Source organism: Corythoichthys intestinalis, chromosome 17, assembly GCF_030265065.1.
Source record: "Corythoichthys intestinalis isolate RoL2023-P3 chromosome 17, ASM3026506v1, whole genome shotgun sequence".
NCBI classification, from domain to species: Eukaryota; Metazoa; Chordata; class Actinopteri; order Syngnathiformes; family Syngnathidae; genus Corythoichthys; species Corythoichthys intestinalis.
Genome location: NC_080411.1, coordinates 35,017,314 through 35,038,432, shown reverse-complemented (window position 1 = coordinate 35,038,432; position 21,119 = coordinate 35,017,314). Strand labels below are relative to the sequence as shown.

Sequence of the window (21,119 nt, the reverse complement as noted above, 5' to 3'; positions counted from 1 at the left end):
TAATGAGATACATGTATTTTGGTGTAAATACAATGTTGACACTTGCATCTTATAGTCCAGTGCAGCTTATACTCTACATGATTTTTTGGGGTCATTCTTTTTGCTGCAAGTCACTGTTAATTCTCATCATTGACTAAACCCTGCTGATTTTAATAGATAATCTTGGCCGTTTTCTGACACAACTGACCCCGACCACGCACCCTGCCTGCATCTCGAGGCAGATCCCTGCTAAGCCTCCCCTGACACCGAAGCCTGGAGTCAGTAGGTTAATAACCAGCCGCATTTGGCGCCATTCTTGATTTGCTACCTGCCCTGCTGATGGATGCCACGAGATGTCTGCTTCCTTGTCAGCCGGATGATAAAATACCAGATCACACACAGCCACATCACGTGTTTCCCACCCTAAAGCCTTGCTCTGGCACCTTTCTTATACCTCATTACCCTTTTAGAAAGCTTGAGATTCAAGTACAGCAATGCCATATGGTTTGAAGGGGAAAAAAAAAAAAAAAAAAAAAAAAAAAACATTATTTATGAACGAGTCAAAATGCATTAGATATCTTTGGCCATCAATTCCATTGTAACATGAACATTCACAGCCAGTACAGCACTCCCAATTGGAGTTTAATACTGTACTACGAAATTAAGAAGAAAAATACATTTAAAATACATTAAAAAATATATAGTTGAAACTGTGATTTATTTTAAATTGTTTTTTTAATATTTGCCTTTTTTCTAACTATCATTTTAGGTGATGAAGAAAATGTTAATTTTGTGGCCAATATCAGTGTTTTTCAACTGGTATGCCGCGGCACACTAGTGTGCCTGAGAGATTGTCAGGTGTGCCGCGAGAAATCATCCAATATCGCTTTTTTTTTTTCTTTTCTACATCTTCAGGCAGAGTTGCAGTAGGAAGGAAGGAGTAGGTATAAAGTAAGCTTGAGAACGATAAACCGATACGACCGGATATCCGGTTTTACAGGTGAGAGATACAGATGTATCGATAGTAAAGTTACCATTCGACAGTAATTAGCCATTAAATATTCACTGAACCGATAGTAACGTAGAGGTAGAATTCGGCTATCGCGAGCACAAGAATCGGCTTCTAATGCATTGCTTAATATGATAATAATTTAGCTTTTACTTCACATGCTGTGCTTGTGTCATTCACCACACAGCACACTTAGATCGAGACCACATGCATGATATAATATGGACAAGCACTACTCACAGTCGTGGTTGCCTCAACTTCCCATGCATTTCGGCAGAACCGCTACTAGTTGCCGTCATTACCCGATTGTCTCGGGCGTGTCATAACAACGCGAGAGCTAACAAAACCACTGTAATGCACGGTCCGTAGCATTTTCTTTAGAGCCCAAAACGAAACTAGTAGTGGCAACGAAGTAACATGCTAAAACAATGGACATTGTGATCACCGACGCCAGTGACGTGGAGCGATTGATTTTCAACACACCCATGAAAACAAAAGTCGGACTTTGAAGTGATGAAGCCAGCCAGATCTGTTCGCATGGGACAGAGCTTGTGTGAAGTGTGGAACGGTACAGAGATCGTGAGTTTTTAACCCTGAAAAATAACCCACTATGATGATGGAAAGGGCGGCATATTGTTTCCACGAAACGCAGTCTACTTAAACATGAACATGTGGATTAGTTGATCTTCTTCAAGAAAAATCTGCCCTTCAAAAAAGATATGGACAGTGATAAGGAATAAAAAATGAGGAAGCACAGGCATAAGTGAATGACTTTGCTGTGTATAAGGTTAAAGTAATGATTATTGACCTGTCTGTCTAAAATGCCATGTTTTTATTCCACCAATTATACCAGTCGTAAAGCATAATTTATTATTTATTTATGATAACACTAGCAGGTTTAATTATTTTTTTTTCTAGAGCTTATGCATATAATAAATATTGTAAGATGTTTATGTTGAAAGTTTGCACTTAAATTAGTTACCTCTTATGTTAAAAACACCAGGAAATACAGTAATTCAATTACTGCACTTTATTGTTGTCTGTCACTGGATTTATATTTTATTATCAATCCCATCCAACAAAATGACAGTCATATAGTAAGCCTTATTTTTTTTTTTTTTTCATAAAAAAATAAAACATAACATTGGTATGAAATTTTGTTGTTTAATTTAGCTATATTAGAAATGTGGTCTTTTTTATATGTTTAAAATACTGTACAAACACACACAACAAATGTTTACTATCGTATCATTTTCACTCTATCGAACCGTACTGTTCTTACACTGTATCGAATTGTATCGAATCGCCCGGCCTTAAAAATGTATCGTTTTTTTAATCGAATCGTAACCTGTGTATCTAGATACATATCGAATCGGCTTCATGCCAGAGATTCCCAACCCTAGTATAAAGTTGTGGTCGTATGCAGATGAGCGACGTATTGCTGTTGTTGCGTTCAATAACTGCTTGGATTTCTTGCCATCAGCCAACTTGCTGTCCGCGATAATGTGGACCCCAGCACATCTACTGTGCATCATTTGATTAGCTTTGTCAAAAGTCAATATACAAGAAAGTGTCCTTTCCATTTTATCCATATGTGACGACCGTCAATCCTCCCCCTGTGTTTTCTTCCAACACATTGTCGAGGACAGCAAGGTGGCAAATGGCAAGACATCCCAGCAGTTCTTCAACGCATTATGAGCAGCTATCCTAAATGTCATCTCCAAACGAAACACCCGTCCCATCAAAACAAGTCGAGGGATTATTTCGTTCGCCTTCATTAAAACAGAGAAACAGGCAACATTTTTTATAAAAACTACAAAGGTAAATGTTACCTTGAACAGTAACATTTACAAGGTAAATTAACAAGGTAAATGTTAATGCATCTTACTTATTACTTATAAATCCAATCTAGCGGGCGTTCACCTGTCACGTGCAGGATAACGACATTCAACAGTCACTTCAGATTTTTCACTTGTGGAAACAGGTTCCAATACCGTTGCAGGTTCCATTTGTGCATTGTGTGAATTAGACACAATTAGAGCAGGATTGTTTGGTTTTGACACATCCGGTAAGCTAGACATTTCTGGTAGAATTACACTGCAATCATCCCAATCACTAGACAGTTCTGGAGTAGTGCCTGGTGTTCCCAACTATTGATCCACATGGCGATGCCAAACACCACCAGCTGCCTGAACTGTGTAGGAAACAGGCCCAGTTTGAGCAATGATGGTGGCAGGGGCCCACTTTTCCTTATTCTGATAACTCCGGGACATAACAGAGTCACCAGATGCAAACGCTCGATTCTTGGAATATAGGTTTGTGTCCTTGACTTGTTTCCGTTGATCCGTTTGAACAATGTCTCTCAGGGTTGGTGGTTTCAGCAGGTCCATGCCAGTACGTAGCTCTCGAGAAAACAATAGGCTTGCTGGCGATACCTTGGTAGTTGCATGCACAGATGTTCGGTATTTGAGAAGAAATTCATGTAGTCTCTGATGTAGCGTAATTTGCCCTTGTGTTGCTTTGAGAGCATGTTTGAAGGTCTGCACAAACCTCTCTGCCAAGCCGTTGGTTGCCGGGTGATAGGGAGCCGACTTGATGTGTTTGAACCCCATTGGCTTGCAGGAATTCAACCATTTCTTTTGACACAAACTGGGGCTGTTATCTGACACGACCGTTATATATGAAACTGCTAAACATCTCTCCTAACTTCTCAATTCTTTTCCGATGTTGTCTATTTCATGATAGCTACCTCTGGACACTTACTATAGGCATCGATAGTAAGCAGCAACATTCGATTTTCGAAAGGCCCTGCACAGTCAATATGAATGCGGTACCAAGGGTCCTGAGGAAAAACCCAAGGATGCAGTGGGGCTGCAGGTGGAATGTTGTGAATCTTCTGGCAAGGTGAACAACTTTTTCCCGTCTCTTCTATCTCTTTGTCTTATCCTGGCCACCAAAAATAACTTCTCGCCAGTTCTATCATTTTCACAATACCACTGTGACCTGCATGCAGTTGCACAAGCATTTTAGCACGCAGTAACTGTGGCACGATTTCTGTCCCCGTCGTCCGAGCTGCCATAGGTCCAGATGTGTTCGTTGCCAGTTTTTGTTATGTACTTCCTTAATCTAAGTACATGAAAGGCCGCAACTTGAGTGGAACAACATGATAAATCACATATGGGTTCTTTTATATTGTAATACCACACCCACAGGGAGCGCACAGCTATGGCAACAGCAGTGTGACATAAATAGGTTACAATAGTAAAACATACATATATTATACCTCAGCATATCGATATAAAATGGACCATATCGTGATAGCACTAGATGTGATGGTAATTAGTTTGTCCAAGTTTCCATCACTGTTGGTTTAAAAAGCTCCCAGTTCTGCTGAATTTATAGGCACTAGTCCGGAGCTAATGCATTTTTTATATTTACTTCAAATTGCACAGTGATTAATTCAGATAAGACGGATTCCCTGAACGGCGAGCCGGCATTCCTGCCCCTGCAGCAGACAGGCAAATAATTGAGCTTGATACGCCTATTGTTTTTCCATTAGGGGATATTCTTTCTCAAAATGACAAGAACATCAGATATGATATGAAAAAGAAATGTGATTCATTCATTATATTTTTTTATGCTTGAGCAAGTTTTTGAACTCCAACGTAGACCAATTTCTGACTAATTCTGGCTCCTCTTTATCTGCGTGCAAATTTTGCACGTGGTGAGGTTTGACTGTAATTCTCCCTAAGCCAACGTTATGACGGTTCAAATCAGCTTATTCAAATGATCCCTGGCTGACGCATTTATTTTCTGAGTTTGAACTAGAGCTGAAAGATTAATCGATTTTACATTGAAATAGCAGATTTAGACATTACAATTTTCCTATAGGATATGCAGGGCTTACTAATAAATTTGTTCTTTTCTGCCCCTTGTTAACTCATAAATTGCCATTGACTGAGCTAGCTATTTTATTTTGATTAAGAAAAGCGAATGAACATTCACTTTAATGTCTGACCAAATGTGAGCAGTGCATGTTCATTAGCCCCTACCAGTCAAAAAAAATTGGACATCTAGCGCCGTCAATGGCACTGAAAGATTGGATGTCTATTAGAGGTGTGCAAAATTTCCGATTCTTAGATTATTCGCAATTCGGCCGTGGAAGATCGAGAACGATTCACAAACATCCAAATTCCGATTATTGAAATATGCCAAGTAAAGCGGAAGTAAAACACACTCAGCGCGCCGCGCGGTCTTCGGGACGCAATGAGGAACGGAGCGAGAGTAGCTAAACAGCATGCTTCTCATTACCTGGCCCCTCGGGTAATGCCAATGCTCAACTCACGGCTCAAGCTCAACTCATGCCACGAAAAAACACAACAACATACCTGACTGCTGCTACAAAGTACATCCATATAATGTTACAGTAGATATCATTTATATAGGACTAAATGCAATATAGATTTGTTAGCGTTAGCAGCACATCCACAGAAAGCTAGATACGGGCGTTAGTAAACGGCCGCCATCTTAAAGCAGTACAATTCCCTGCAAGGCTGTTGTAGCGAACCTTCCAAGTAGAGCTGTCCCGACTAGTCGACATAGTCGACGTCATCGATGACGTAAATCCGTCGACGAGCACAACATCCCGTCGACGGTTAATGAAGGGTTAAAAATATATATATGTGCGGAGAGTTCAGAATGTTGGACGCTTGGTATGCAAGCGGGAAAAGCGGCACAAAGCCAAAAAAGCGCACCAGAGAGTCCAAAACATTGACTTATTTTTAAAGAAACAAAGGAGGGTACACTGTTGTGTTCTGTCTCTTCAATGCCAAGCTTGGCTGCACGTCGGCCGTGAATGATAACAACAGGAGACTGTAAGTCCATCTAACTAACTAATGACATGTTTTATTAAAGTTGCTAAGCCTGTTGCGATATGCAATGAGTCCATTTATCGCATGGTAAATAAAATTAAGGGCGGTCATTTTCACGGCTGCGTTTTATCGCTGCGCGTGCGTGCATCCATTTGTGCGTGCGTGCTGATGGCATATGAGACTCCAGTTCTTTTCTCTCATCAACACGCTGTAGAATTAAAGTTCAGACATACAAAATAAGAAAACACATCTATATTAAACACTATATACGTTAGCATTGCTACATTGAGGTGAATGGGGGAAAAAAGACGACCTACTTTAGCCGGCTATAAAACAGGCAGCCTTCTCCAAAACTTGCAGTCAAAAGGTGACACTTCAAACATGAAAAATCGCTGGTTAACAGCATTTGCAAAATGAAAAAAATGTATTACTGACACCACATGCAATCACAAAAAGTGTTGTTTTTTTTTTTGCGGAGTGTAAAGTTTAAATTAGCGGTTTAGCTAACGCACTTCTGGTGAACATTTCAAAATAAAAGCATGTTCGTCATATAAATAACGATTTCTGGAGTTAATCCCACATACTTCAGATTCTACACTAAGAATACATTTAAAATGACACCCTTTATGAAAAGTCTGATTGGCAATGAATAATACTATTATATATAGTACTACATTATACTATAATATTAATGCTAGGTATTTTTTTTAAAGAATTGTTTTGAATCATTTTGGAAAGGTGAAGTCAGTGTTCTGAATCTGTTCACATTCCATTCTTTTGCACAAGTTAATTCTATCAGCATTTGAAGTCATTGTTTATTTGTGATGTATTATTTTTATTTATCTGGTTATTTGTACTTCAATTAAGAATTTAAGTGTTCCAAAATGTTTTTGTGAATTGATAAGCGTCAACAAAAATTTCATTGCTAAATTTGTAAAAAAAAAATAATAATAATAATAATTTTAAAAAATTATAAGATTAGTCGACTAATCGTAAAAATAGTCGGCTGACTAATCGGGAGAAAATTACTTGTTTGGGACAGCTCTACTTCCAAGCGAACCTAATTAATCTAAAATACTCCTAAATCGGTAAAATATTGACTTGAATCTATCTTTAAAATAGTTTTAAAACTTTCACATGTCGAAAGTAGACAAAAGGGAAATTACGGAATAACGGCAGCAGTTTTATCAACTTTAACGGTTGATTCACAACATTAAATTAATTGAGTGTAGTTTAAAGCTGCTGATACAGAATGGGGACTGGAGTTTTTTTATTTACTGTTATTTTTGTATATTTGTTTACTGTTATATGTTAACTTGATACTGAAATAGTAGTTTGATTTAGCCTGAGAGTATTTTTGAACAATTTTGGAACTAATGTACAAAACATTTAAAAAAAAAAAAAAAAAAGGAGGGGGGTGCATCAATAATCGTTTTATAATCGAATTGGAGCCTCCGAATCGTAATCGTAATCGAATCGTTAGGTGCCCAAAGATTCCCAGCTCTGATGTCTATTGTTGTCAATGGCAGGAAAGGAGCTAATTTTGGGTCACTTCCTTGTTTATTTTACGGTACTTTCAGTCTACTTCAAGTACATTTTTGGGCTTTCTGGGGCCACTTCATGAACATTATGCATCAACCTGTTGATTTTAGGGCATTAAATCTTCCTGTTGAAATTGGGCCATTCCAGATATGAAAGGAAGCAAACGTAGCTGCCTTTTGAAACCAAAATTAAATATTTGGGTTTCCATGTTTTTAAGGTATTATGTAAATTCATGTTTTTGATATGACTTTGTAGAATTTGCACAGAAAACAATCGTAAATCGAATGGAAATCAATAGGGCTGGGACGATCCGCTTTTGTCATGATCCGATCCGTATCCCTATACCTTTGTGGTGATTTGATACGTATTGCGATACTTCAACTGTGGCAACATATTACCTTTTAAAATTTATTAAAACACAGAGGCATGTATCTTTGTTTAAACTTGATGAGATTTGACATTTATTTATTTTTTTTTACATAGAAAAGTGCAATGGCTGTTGCAGCAACTGTTCCTGTGCAAAATTGAACAAAAATGATTTAAAACACTTCACATTTTATATCGAGTCCCGATCCGATTTCGGAAAAAAATTGTTCAAAAAAAGAAAATAATAAATAAATAGTTTTAAACATGTTACTGTCTCACTGAATTATTTTTAAACAAGAATAACGTAGAAAAATACTTGTCTTTTTTAAATACTTCTTAACTTTAACAAGCAAGCAGCAGTGCACTGGTGAGCAAGAAAAGCAGCAGGAGGGATCGGGACATCTCTAGTTTGTTGGCTTGTTGCCGGTGCTGCGTTGGCGCAACGCATTAGAAGTATGTAAAGTATCGATACTCATAAAAAAGTATCGTTACTTGAATTGTGAGAAAAAGGATTGCGATATATCGCTGGATGATATTTTTTCCCAGCTCTAGAAATCATACTATTGGAAAGAAAAATCACAATTCAGCCTCAGTTTAAACGTAACATTAGAAAAATCTCTGCTCTCTTGCTTTGCAGAGATGTCGGGCAGGGGGGAAGACATTGCCCAGGTGCACTGGAAGCAGCAGTGGCTGGAGAACGGGACACTTTACTTCCACGTCTCCATGACGGAGTCAGAAACAGCGGACCAGACCACACAGGCCTCTGCACGGGAGCCAGTATACGTCACACATGAACACATGCATCTGTTGCACATCTCGGTAATGGTAAGTAGGAGAATATTGTATCTTACCTATTAATTCATTCACTCCCAGCCATTTTCACCGGAGCAAGGCCCTTCGCTCCCGGCCGTTTTACTGGATTTTGACTGATTTTGCAAGGCCCACAGAAAATTCTGTTCTATTGCTTTATAAACATGGAACCCACCAAAAGAAAGACTAGACTCTCTTCTTTCAGCAGAAAAAAAGTAAGTTCATATCTTTTTCCATTCTTTAGAAATCAGCATTAGAAAATAGCTTAGTTTGAGCAATTTTCCACTTTCCGATGAAAAAACGGAGAAAATAAGCTTTTTGTAAACACATACATTTCAAACATAACTTTGACTTTAACATGACTATTGTTTTGCTTTAGTTACATCCCAAACATCTGAATAATGTTTTCCTTTTACAAAATAACATGAATAACCAGACAAATAGAGCTTTTGATAGTAAAGTAACAATTTATTCACTCATACCTAACTGAGAGATGACGCTTGGTGGCCGCGACAGCGGGTTAAACTTTTCCCTCATTGCCGCCTGTCTCATAACGATGGATTTTCTTTAGTCTTTCTTTTGTGGTGACCACTGCCTTATTCGCTTGGGGAACTTGTGTTTCTGGGGGAGAACTGGTTTGGCCTTGCGCATTTCCGTGCGGGAAACAGGAGGGTGCGGGGGACGCGAGCGGCAAGCCTGTGGAGCGGGCTCTGGTAGGCGAGCAGTACGGTCACAACTACGCTGTGCTGGTTGAATCAGGTTGGGGGGATCTTACCAAATGTGCTACTGCCCTCCAGTGGCCAGTTAAAATGGGTTTTGAGCTTTGTGCATTCTATATAAGATACATGGGAATCTGTACATGCCGATTGTAAAGAAAAAATGCAAAAGACGTATGAATATGTTTTTGGGACACTGAAGCAATTAAAAATAGAACACATTTATACATTTTTGGGAGCAAATGAGTTAAAGATCGACTAATGGGTTTTTCAGGACCATTACCGATTATTATTATTAGTAGTTAGAAGGCTGATAATCGATTTTTGGAGCCGGTATTCATTTGGAATAAAAGTTTACAAACTTGCATAAAAAAATTGAATCATTCAAACACTGAACATAGACTTAATGTCTATGCACTGAACTTCATTGAAATGCCGAAAGCATGTTTATTGAATCACACAAATAGCAAATAATAGCTAATAATAGGTTGTGGGTTCAATACGCTCTGCACCCTGCTGAGCTTGTCTGAGTATCCTTGAGCAAGATAATAAACACCACGTTGCTCCTAGTGCTGCGTCACCAGTAGGTAGATAAGGATATAGTTGGAAGCACTGTGAGGACCTTAAAAAGTGGAAAGGCACAACACAAGCGTAACTCCATTTACCATAACCATTTAACCGATCAGAGGACAGGGTAATTACTAGTGTAGGAGACAGCAGGCAGCAGAGAGAGGCGTGGCTGCATCTGAGCCGAAATAATTCAGTTTTTAATTGATTTTTTCATATCGGCAGGTCAAAAAAAAAAAAAAAAGCTGATACTGATATACAGTGGGGCAAATAAGTATTTAGTCAACCACTAATTGTGCAAGTTCTCCCACTTGAAAATATTAGAGAGGCCTGTAATTGTCAACATGGTTAAACCTCAACCATGAGAGGCAGAATGTGGAAAAAAACACCAGAAAATCACATTGTTTGATTTTTAAATAATTTATTTGCAAATCATGGTGGAAAATAAGTATTTGGTCAATACCAAAAGTTCATCTCAATACTTTGCTATGTACCGTTTGTTGGCAATAACGGAGGCCAAACGTTTTCTGTAACTCTTCACAAGCTTTTCACACACCGTTGCGGGTATTTTGGCCCATTCCTCCATACAGATCTCCTCTAGAGCAGTGATGTTTTGGGGCTGTCGTTGGGCAACACGGACTTTCAACTTTTTAGTTGAATTAGCTAATTATGACTTCAGTTTAGGGCTGCAACTAACAATTATTTTTATAATCGATTAATTGGCCAATTATTTAAACAATTAATCAGATAAATGTCACTTTTTTCAATTACCTTCACAGTTTAAGTTGTTTTAGGCATGTTGTAAGGAACAATGAAGACAAAATCCAATTTCAAAGCACACTCTCTTGTATGACAATTTACTGTTTGAATTGGAGTTTGTGTTGAGACTCTTTAAAATGTTATATGAATGGGTTTATGTGTGTGGTTTCTTTATTAAAAAAAACAAACTTTACATTCAACTATCTAACAATAACTCAAGTGCCAATATGCTTCGCCAAAAACACAATACAAACGGACGCTTAGGACACTGATTAGCATTATCGCTAACTAGCTTAGCGCTCCATGATTAGTAGTAATGTCTCATCAACAAAGAATACAAACAATGCAATTACGTAGCTTCAATACAAAGCAATTAGCTTCAGGATCTAACAACAAAAGACAATGTAACACTCGGCATTTCTAATATTATTGATTCAGCAACCCAACCTGAGTGTAGCAATGAACTCTCTCTCTCTCGTGCTCTAATCACTGGCACGCACGCACGCAAACTCACATTACACACAAGAACCTAAACGGGACTGCTCATAGCTGCCAGGGAAAATGGATTCTCAAATTCGTTGGCAACTAATTTATTCATCGATTTTAATCGATTTAATCGATTAGTTGATGCAGCCTCATTAAGAAGCTAATTCAGATAGTAAGATGTCTGAAAATTGGCAAAAATGTGAATTGGTGTTTTGCAGATTTTTACACGTGCTACTTTGACTTAACAATAATATAATGAAGAAATCTGATATTTACAACTGAAAAGTGTTTTATATGTTATAATTTCAAGAATTTAGACAAGTTTAATGTGAAGAAGGTCCTAAACGATTAATCAATCAATCAAATTTATTTATTTAGCCCTTTACAAAACCTGAAAGGTTCTCAAAGTGCTTTACAACAAAGACAAACATGGCTCAAGATAAATAAAAGTCAGATTGCAAATAAAACAATAAAACAGATAACATTTGAAAACATTAACAACCCTTAAAACCAGGCTACATTAATCTGGGGAAAAGGTGTGTTTTTAACCGAGATTTAAAAAGACCTACATTCGTAGTGTTGCGGATTTCAGGGGATAGGCTATTCCACAACCTGAGGGCAGCAGTTTTAAGGAGGTGTGTTTTTGCAGTGTTGCTGCAATAGGAATCTTGATTGTCCTTATTGTCTGAACAGTTTTAATGTGTGAGTTTGTTGTACTGTACTCCCATTGCGGTTGTTCATTATGTTTTATTTATAAAGTCATCTATGCCACAACTGGACCTTACCCAGGTCAAAGCAGGATTCTTCCTATGGTTAAAGCAGGACTCTTACATATATCTAGGAATGGGAACCTCTAGGTACCTCACGATACAATACGATTTGCGATACAAAGCTCACGATAACGATGATCTGACAATATAGCGATACAACTGTTTTCGATACATTGGTCAGGAAATCATTCTAGGATATTCTACAAAAAACTAATAAACAGAAAAACAAGCTTCTGCTGTGAATTGGAATGAGTTTATTACTAGTAGACGTCCAATCCGTTTGAACTGGGAGGGTGGGAGCGTATGAACGGCCATCCCTCCCACTTCATTTTTTTTTTTTTTTTTTTTTTTAAACCTGTCCTGTTCAGCTGTTTGACACAGAGAATGGAAGTCTAAGTGCCCGGATTCTGAACAGTTTTAATGTTTCACATGGAAAGTCTGACATACTCCCATTGTGATCATTCAAAATACCTTTTTATTATGACAAAGCAGCGAACAGGAAGGGATTATGGGGGGACAGAAGAAAAGAAATACAAGAGAAGAAAGAAAAGAAACACATACACAAACAACAACAAGAAATACATTGAACATCTAAACTAGTTACTAATATGCTGGTGCTATCGTCAGCGAGATGTATTTCCGGTTTACACCATGTGGGGGCCAATTGGCCAGTGAAAGAGGAGAATGGGGGTGGGGGTGTATATAAGACTATAAGCTAAGTGATTGAAAGGGGTAGAGTGTACACAAATCAGTTCTGTGATCTAGAACCCAGTAATCGTGTGAATCTCTTATGAGTGTAAGCCCGTTGGCGACCAACCCTACGCCGCCGCATCGCCAATCCCGGCACCGGAACCCCCAACCCGAGCATGTGCAGCCCATCCCTCCTCCCGCCGCCCAGCAAAGGAGCCACCGTCCCCCCCCCGGGACCCAGGGTGGTCCCCCGGGCCACCCGCGTGCCCATCAACCGGCCTTCAGGGATGGCAGGAGGGGACGCATCACCAACCCCACGCCTACACCCACCCCCGCCCGCCCACCCGGGCCACGAGCCACAGCCACAGCCCCCCAACCGGCACGGCACGCCACGGGACCCCCAGCGGCCCACCAAGCCCCAGGCAAGGCAGGTCCCCCGCCGGTGCAGGCGACACCCCGCTGATACACCGGCGCCCAGCCAGCGACCCGCGACGGAGCGCAGGGCGGATGCCCAGCCAGAGAAGAGAGGGGAAGGCGGAGGCAGGAGAACGCCCAGGAACTGCCACGGGGCGATGCAAGATCGGAGACCCGACCCCCCAACCCACTCCCGGGGCCGGCAGCCGAGGCAGAGGGGAGGCCACACCCCGAAACAGACCAAGGGGAGGGAAGCGCACCCCCCAAAACCCACCCCCGGGCCAAGAGGGGCGCGCGGTATGGCACCAGAGGGCACCTCCCCGGCACCCGGTACAGGGAGACGCGGCTCCGGCCGGGCGGACCTGGGAGGGAACCATGGCTGCCGCATACACCCCCCGGGCCCCACCCCAACTGCACCCCACCCCGGCCGGCCGGGGAAGGGCCCCGGACCGGCACCCGCGCGGCCCCCCCACCCGCCCACGACACCAGCGCGCGCCCGACGGGACCCCCCGCACAGCCAGACGCAATCAGACAAGCCCCGGCCGAAAATCCCGGGGGCCAAGACCGGCGGCGGGACGGCCCAGGGCAGGACGCCAACAAACTCCACCTGTAAAGCTGATAGAAGAAGAGGTTTATCAAACACCATTAGATGTATGCCAAGGACCAGTGAAGTGTATTATTTACGCATAGTTCCTTAATTGTTCCAAGTCTGATAAGTAATATATAGGGTGTTCCAAAAAAAAGTTGCATATGATCCCCAGTAGCTGGAAACCAAATTGTCTATGAGTATCCTTGTAAAATAAGGCCATTGACCGACTAAACTGTGAAGGAAGAAAAATTATTTATTACATGCTGTTGGGAGTGTATAAAACAGTTCGGATTTAAACATGTCCAGTTTCCAGCTGCAGAAGGATGCATACAACTTCCCTGGACACCCCGCATACATCCATTTATGTATACATTTCTATTATTTTTGTGGCATTCCTTCGCAGGTGAGAGAGAATCCTTATTCTATGTTCATCATTCTTGCGACCGTTTCCCGCTGTTGTTCGTATTTGTCCATTTTATTTGTCTGTTTGGCAGATATTTTCTCTAATGTTATATATTCAATGATTAGATTTAGCCATTGGTTAATGCTAATGTTTTGTTTGTTTTTCCAATTCAACAATATTGTTTTTTTGGCTATCGTTAGACTTGCTAGTAGTGGACGGGTTTAATGGATAGAGATATTCACTGTATTCAGATCGCCAAGCATACAAAGAGTTGGAGACAATGGAATCCTGCAGTTCAATAGGAAAGAGAGTTTCTTCGTTACCTGTGCCCAGAAATCTTGTATTGGTTTACATTGCCAAAGAGCATGAAAGTATGTATCTGAAGTATCTTCGTTGCAGCTTGTACATTTATTGGATTGGGAGAACCCCATTTTGTGCATTTTAGATTGAGTAATATGCCATCTGTGCAGTATTTTGAACTGTATAAGCTGAAGGTTCTTATTCTTTGTCATTATAAATGCATTTTTACAGATGTTGGACCAATAGTTATTATCTAATGTTACCGAAAGTTCGTTATTCCATTTTTCGATTGGTAGGCAAGTAGAGTTGTTACATGAGAGGGCTTTATATACTTTTGAAAGTATTTTTTTTTGTTGAGGATGTATATTTATTATTTTATTTACGAAAGATGGTGGGTCTAACGTACGCGTTAGTGATGGAAATTTGCTTCTGATGGCTGCCCTGATTTTATTGTATTGAAGGAAATTGACCCCTTTGATCTGGAAATCTTGTAATATTTTTTCATATGACATGAATGTATTATCTTTAAACAAATGCTGTAACTGGTTTATTCCCGTATCATCCCATGTGCTGAAATAAATAGGAATTTTATTAACTCCAAAGTCTGGGTTGTGCCAGATTGGTGAGAATTTACACGGGGCTTGTTGTGATTGCGTAATTTCCATACCTCTCCACCAGGCTTTCAAGGTACATGCTATCATTGGGTTTTTGAAGCAGCTATGGTGCGTAATACTAGAACTAATAAAGGGGAGGTTTGCCAATTGTATTTGGTTGCAGTCTGTTTGCTCTAATTCTAGCCATGACTGTTGTTCAGTGTTAAGGTATAACCACCTAATAAGATATTGTATTTGGTTTGCTATATAATAGTGTTGGAAATTAGGGGCCTCTAGACCCCCCTCTGGTTTATTTCTTTGCAATTTGGCAAGGCTAATTCTGTTTTTCTTGTTTTTAAAGTAGAATTTTGTGACGGCTGAGTCTAGGTCTTGAAACCATTTTTGAGTGGGTTTAAAGGGGATCATTGAGAACAAATAGTTTATTTGTGGTAATACTTTCATTTTGACTGTTGCTATCCGGCCCAAAAGTGAGATGGGTAGATTATTCCAGTGTGTCAAATCTTCACATATTTTTGCTAGGAGGGGTGTATGGTTTAGTTTAGTTAATTCTGTAAGTTTTGGTGAAATGTTGATTCCAAGATACTTTATATTCCCTATTGGAATATTGTGATTTTGATTTGCAGGATTCCATGAGTTTGTTGATAAGGGCATTATAATTGATTTTGACCAATTTATAGCATAATCTGATATTTGTGAAAATGTCTTTATTAGTTCAAAAGTCTCATGTAGGGAGGATTCTGTTTTTTCTAGATATAAAAGTATATCGTCTGCGTATAAGTTAATTTTGTGTTCCGATGTGTGCGAGCAGATCCCTTTGATATTAGCGTTTTGTCTTATTGCAATTGCTAATGGTTCAATAAATAGAGCGAATAATAGGGGTGAGAGTGGACAGCCTTGTCGAGTTCCCCTTTGAAGACAGAAACTTTGTGAAATGACCCCGTTTGTGTTTACAGTGGCTTTTGGGGCGTTGTAGAATATTTTTATCCAGCGGATAAATGGCTCACCGAAGCCAAATTTTTCCAAAACTTTGAAGAGAAAAAACCAGTTGACTTTGTCAAATGCTTTTTCTGCGTCCAAAGAGAGGATAATTGCTTTCTGTCTATAATTCTGTGCAATATTAATAAGATTTAACAAGCGTCTTATATTGTTTGTAGAGTTACGTCCTTTAATAAAGCCGGTCTGGTCTTTATGAATTATAGTGGGAAGAGTTTGTTCTAATCTAGTAGCTAAAGCCTTTGCAATAATTTTAATATCTGTATTCATTAAGGATATTGGTCTATAGTTTGCTGGTTGGGTTAGGTATTTCCCTTCTTTTGGCAGTAGTTTGATTACTGCAGTGTTCATATTGTCTCTAATTTGACCCTTGGCACTGATTTCTTGAACCATTCTATAGAAAAGTGGTGCCAGCATATTCCAAAAGTGTTTAAAATATGATGTCGAGAACCCGTCGGGCCCCGGTGCGCGACCTTTTGGCATGTCCTTTACGGCATTCCATAATTCAGCGAGGGTAAGTGGGGTATCTAGCAATTGTTGGCTTTCTTCAGTTATTTGGGGGATGTCAAGATTATTAACGAATAGGTCAATGTCTTCATTATGATCGTTTGTCCCCGAGTATAAGTTTTTGTAGTAGCTATAGAAAGTTTCGTTAATTTTTTCTGGTGATTGTGTTATTATGCCGGCTGAATCTTGTATTGTTGTAATTAATGTTTTTTCTTTGTTACGTTCAAGTTGGTTTGCTAAATATTTCCCGGATTTGTTATTATGCTCAAAATTGGTAGATCGTAGTTGTTGTAACAGAAACTCAGTTTTTTTAGACAGAATACTATTGAGCCGTTCTTTGGCGCTGAAAAGTTCTTTTGTGGTATTGTCTGTGGGATTATTGGCGAATTCCTCCGTCAGTTGTTTGATTTTCATTTCTAATTCGTTTTCCAGCTTCTGTTCATGTTTTTTTTTATATGATGAATATGAGATAATCTTGCCTCGAATTACGCATTTTCCTGTTTCCCAAAGCAATGACGGTGAGATGTTTGGGGAATCGTTAAGTTCCATAAAGTCTTTCCATTCTTTCTTAACGAATGTATCAAATGCTGGGTCATCTAATAAGGAATCATTACAGCGCCAGGTTGCGTGGGGTATCGTGTGGGAGTCAGTTTTAAGGGCTAAAGAAATTGGTGCATGATCACTGATGATTATTGGATGTATTCTTGGCGAAATATTATTAATAGCGGAATTATTCGCTAGAAAAAAATCGATTCTTGAGCACGAACCATGGGCTAGGGATTGAAAGGTATATTCCCTTTTTGTTAAATGTTTTGCTCTCCAGACGTCACTTAAGCCAAAATCGTCCATATATTTCCTAATGGTTCTTGCAGTTTGTGACTGTTTAGTGAGTTTATAATTGGAGCTATCTATACTTGGATCAAGTGTAGTGTTAAGGTCCCCTCCTATAATAATTGTTGAGTTCACTGACATGTCACTCAGTTTACCAAAGATATTGTGGAAGAACTGTGTATCCTCGTTGTTTGGGGCATATATGTTCACTAATGTGAACAGTTTATTACTTATGGTAGCTTGTACTATTATGAATCTACCTTCCGGGTCAGCAATTGCACTATTTAATGTGTATGAGATTCTTTTATTTATTAATATTGATACTCCTCTTTGTCTGCTGTTATAGCTGGCTGAATACATCAAGTTAAAATTTGAGTGTTTAAGATATTTCTCTTCGGATTTGGCTAGATGTGATTCTTGCATGAAGAAGAGGTCTGCCTTTAATTTGGTGATGTATTCCATAATTTTAGTTCTCTTTGCCTGCGATCGGAAGCCATTCACATTAAATGAAACAAAATTTATATATGTCATATGCGGATATTTCTAAGTATCTTAAGGAAAGTAATGATCTCAGGATGTGTGTTATAATATTTGGTCCTGAGTGTCATCAACCATTCACATTCATTGGAAGCCATACGAGTATGTAATAAATCAAATTCTAATAGAAATGAATGCAATTTTTTGTAAACCGCTTGGCATAATTCACACGACATTAAGACGTTGTTAGAAGGATTAAATACATGGGTAGCATCATCACTAAACATTACAATTTTAAAGCGTGTACTTAGTGTGTGTTTGAAAACAGCGGTGTGGAAAAGGTGAGACAAATAACCCAGAAAAAGAAAAGATATGAGCGCCAGTACAGAAATGTGTAGTGTGAGACATGCGTGACTCTTAAAGACTAAGTGATTATCATGCAACCCTGATCGGTACGTGTGCATTGTTGAAATAAAATCGACTTAATACGGCATTGTGTACATATTGGAAGTGCTTAGGAAGTACAGACAAAGTGATTATCATGCAATCCTAATCTACACATGTGCCTTGCTCAAACAAAAAAAAAACACTTAATTCAGCATTATATACGAACTGGAAGTGTTTCGAAGGTACAGACAAAATAGTTATCATGCAGCCCTAATCTACATATGTGCCTTAATCAACCCAAAACAATTTAATTCAGCATTATATGCATACTGGAAGTGTTTAGGAATAGCAAACTAAGTATTAAGCATCCCTAATCTATACATATGTCTTGCTTAAATCAAGACAGTTACATTCAGCATTGTATGCATAATAGAAATATTTAGGCATTACTTATCGGTCAGAATAGCCATGGGGTGAGCACTTGGTCTCGGTATAGTTGACCATCAATGAAAAGTTTGTCAAGCGTGATAATTGCACGTTTGCCCTCTGCTCTGGACCGCTTCAGAATTGGATAGAGGATTTTCCGTCTTTCGTTGATCTCGCGCGGGAAATGATCATTCATACCGAATCTTGTTCCTTGTAATTCTCTTCCTTTGGATTTCACCAGTACTTTCTGCTGGTAGAGCTCGAACTTGGCGATTATTGGACGCGGACCGCTTCCTCTTGGCTTCCCAAGACGGTGTACCCTCGCAAACTTGATCGAATCCACCATTTCCTTGGGCAGCTTGAGAGATGTTGCCATAAATGACTTAACGAGGGCTTCTGGTTTGTCTACTGTATTTTCTTCGATGCCAGAGAAAATTAAATTGTCCCTCATGCTCCTTGATTGAAGGTCCAAAATAGATTCTTTCATTATCTTGTTCTCTTTTTTCAGGGATTGTAATAGACCTGTCGTCGACTCGAAGGCGCCTTTAAGGATATCGTTTTGCGACTTGAGATATACTACCTCCTGCTGAGTAAACACGAGGCTTTCTTTTAACTCTTTAATCTCGGCTTGAAGGATTTCTAATGCTATCGATATTTTCTTATCGATTGATCCAATTCCCTCGCTAAGTGACTTTGTGTATTCGGGTGGGCTTGCTAACAACAGATCGTCGGTCGATGTAGCCGAATCAATAGAATCTGCCTTTTTACGCTTCGCCGGGAGATCACTGCATTGACTGGATGTTGCCATGGCGTTTCCTTGATGTGTGGCGGAGTCGGAGAAAAAAGGTAAATCACGATCGTGAAAATTTTTAGGGAAAAATTTGTTTAAGTCTTCTTGAGCAAAGTTATTTGCTAGCCTAGCCAGTTGATTGCGTCATGCGTATACGGAGTCTCGCGAGAGTAACGACGTCACAGCATGCTCCTCCTACCCTACTCCATCCCTCCCACTTCAAACAAATTGAACGTCTATGGCTGTCAGTGGCAGCCACTGACAGGCAATGAGTAATTTTGGGCCATTTAAGGTCATTTACCTGTTGACTTTCAGTTACTTCCTGTTGATTTTGGGGTATTTTATGGGTCACTTGCGGTTTATTTTGCGTTTCAGAACAGTAAGTGACCTGGGAATCACCCAAATAAATAGGCAGTGACTCAAACTCAACAGGAAATGACGTGTAAATGCCCTAAAATGAAAAGCAAGTGACCTGTAAATGCCCCAAAAATTGGACCGAATGACTGTGAATGTTCTGGTTTTGAATGAACGAACATTCCCAGTCTAAATGGATTGGTCGTCAAGCACCGTCAATGGCAGCCTTTTTTTTTTTTTTTTTTTTTTTTTATTTAATTGACACCTTTTTAAAACGATATCTCGATTCTTGACAGGAGCATATTGATAACCTTTTGGGATACAAAGTATCAAAATATATCACCATTTCGATATTTTGTCACACCCCTACATATAACACATCTCATGAACAACAAGATTTTTGTCTTTTTCATTTTATGCGGGAATTATATTAAAAGTAAACTAATGAAAATTGCTGCTGTTGTTTCGTTCTTTTAATAAGCCATGTAACTTGCTATAGTCCAGGTTTTTGAACAGGCATGTGTACCCAAGGGTACACATCTGATGTCGCTCACCGTGGTCCGCAGTGTGCTCAGGGAGCTTGTGTGTCTGCTCAGACATATGAAAAATTAGAGGGAACATTGCTATGAAGTGTTCTAAACGAGAGACAAGGACTGTATGGTCGACCGTATCGAATGCTGCTGTGAGGACAAGTAAAACAAGGATGGCTGGGTTTCCACTATCCACAGAAAGAGCAATGTCATTATGCACTTTTAACAGTGCTGAGTCAGTGCTGTGTCTGGACCAGAAGCCTGATTGGAACTTGTCAGGGGTGGAGTTTGTCTTTAAGAATGTTTGCAATTGAATTAAAATAAGTTTTTTTAAACGTTGGAAAGGTAAGACAAGTGGGTGACGGGTCTAAAATTGGACAGCACAGAGTCTAGATGGGTTTTTTTTAAGAAGGGGTCTACTACAGCATGTTTGAAGGCAGCTGGGACAGAACCGGAACTGAGAGAGGTATTCATGAGAGCCAGCGGGCTTGATCCAAGGCAACTAAAGACTTGCTTGAGAAGCTTAGCTGGCATTACATCTAAGGGACAGTCAGTGGCTTTTATGTTTCATTAATTTGTTATCATAACAGTTGTCGATCAATTTGGTAATTGATTAGTCTTGATTAACCGATTAATTGTTGCACCTCTACTTAAATTTAATGTCAATGCATCAAGTTTGATGACCAACATGGCCACCCTAGGCGATTAAAAGGTAAGCAGTGTTCTACCAAGCCAGGATAGCAATTGTTTTACATTTGATTAGGCAGTAATTTTGTATTTAAAAAAAAAAAAAAAATATATATATATATATATATATATATATATATATATATATATATATATATATATATATATATATATATATATATATATATATATATATATATATTATTTTTTTTTTTTTTTTTTTTTTTTTAATTTTTGTTTTGTTTTTGTTTT

The 21,119-nt window shown here is 39.2% G+C and overlaps 1 protein-coding gene across 2 annotated transcripts in view; it reads left to right on the top strand.

Moving 5' to 3' along the window:
• LOC130905518 (astrotactin-2-like) overlaps positions 1-21,119 on the top strand; it is a 573,899-nt gene that overhangs the window by 118,819 nt on the left and 433,961 nt on the right. For both annotated transcript variants that reach the window (XM_057819019.1, XM_057819018.1), the window contains exon 2: positions 8,405-8,592. In XM_057819019.1, the coding sequence (XP_057675002.1) occupies positions 8,405-8,592 (188 nt within the window). The remainder of the gene's footprint in view (positions 1-8,404; positions 8,593-21,119) is intronic.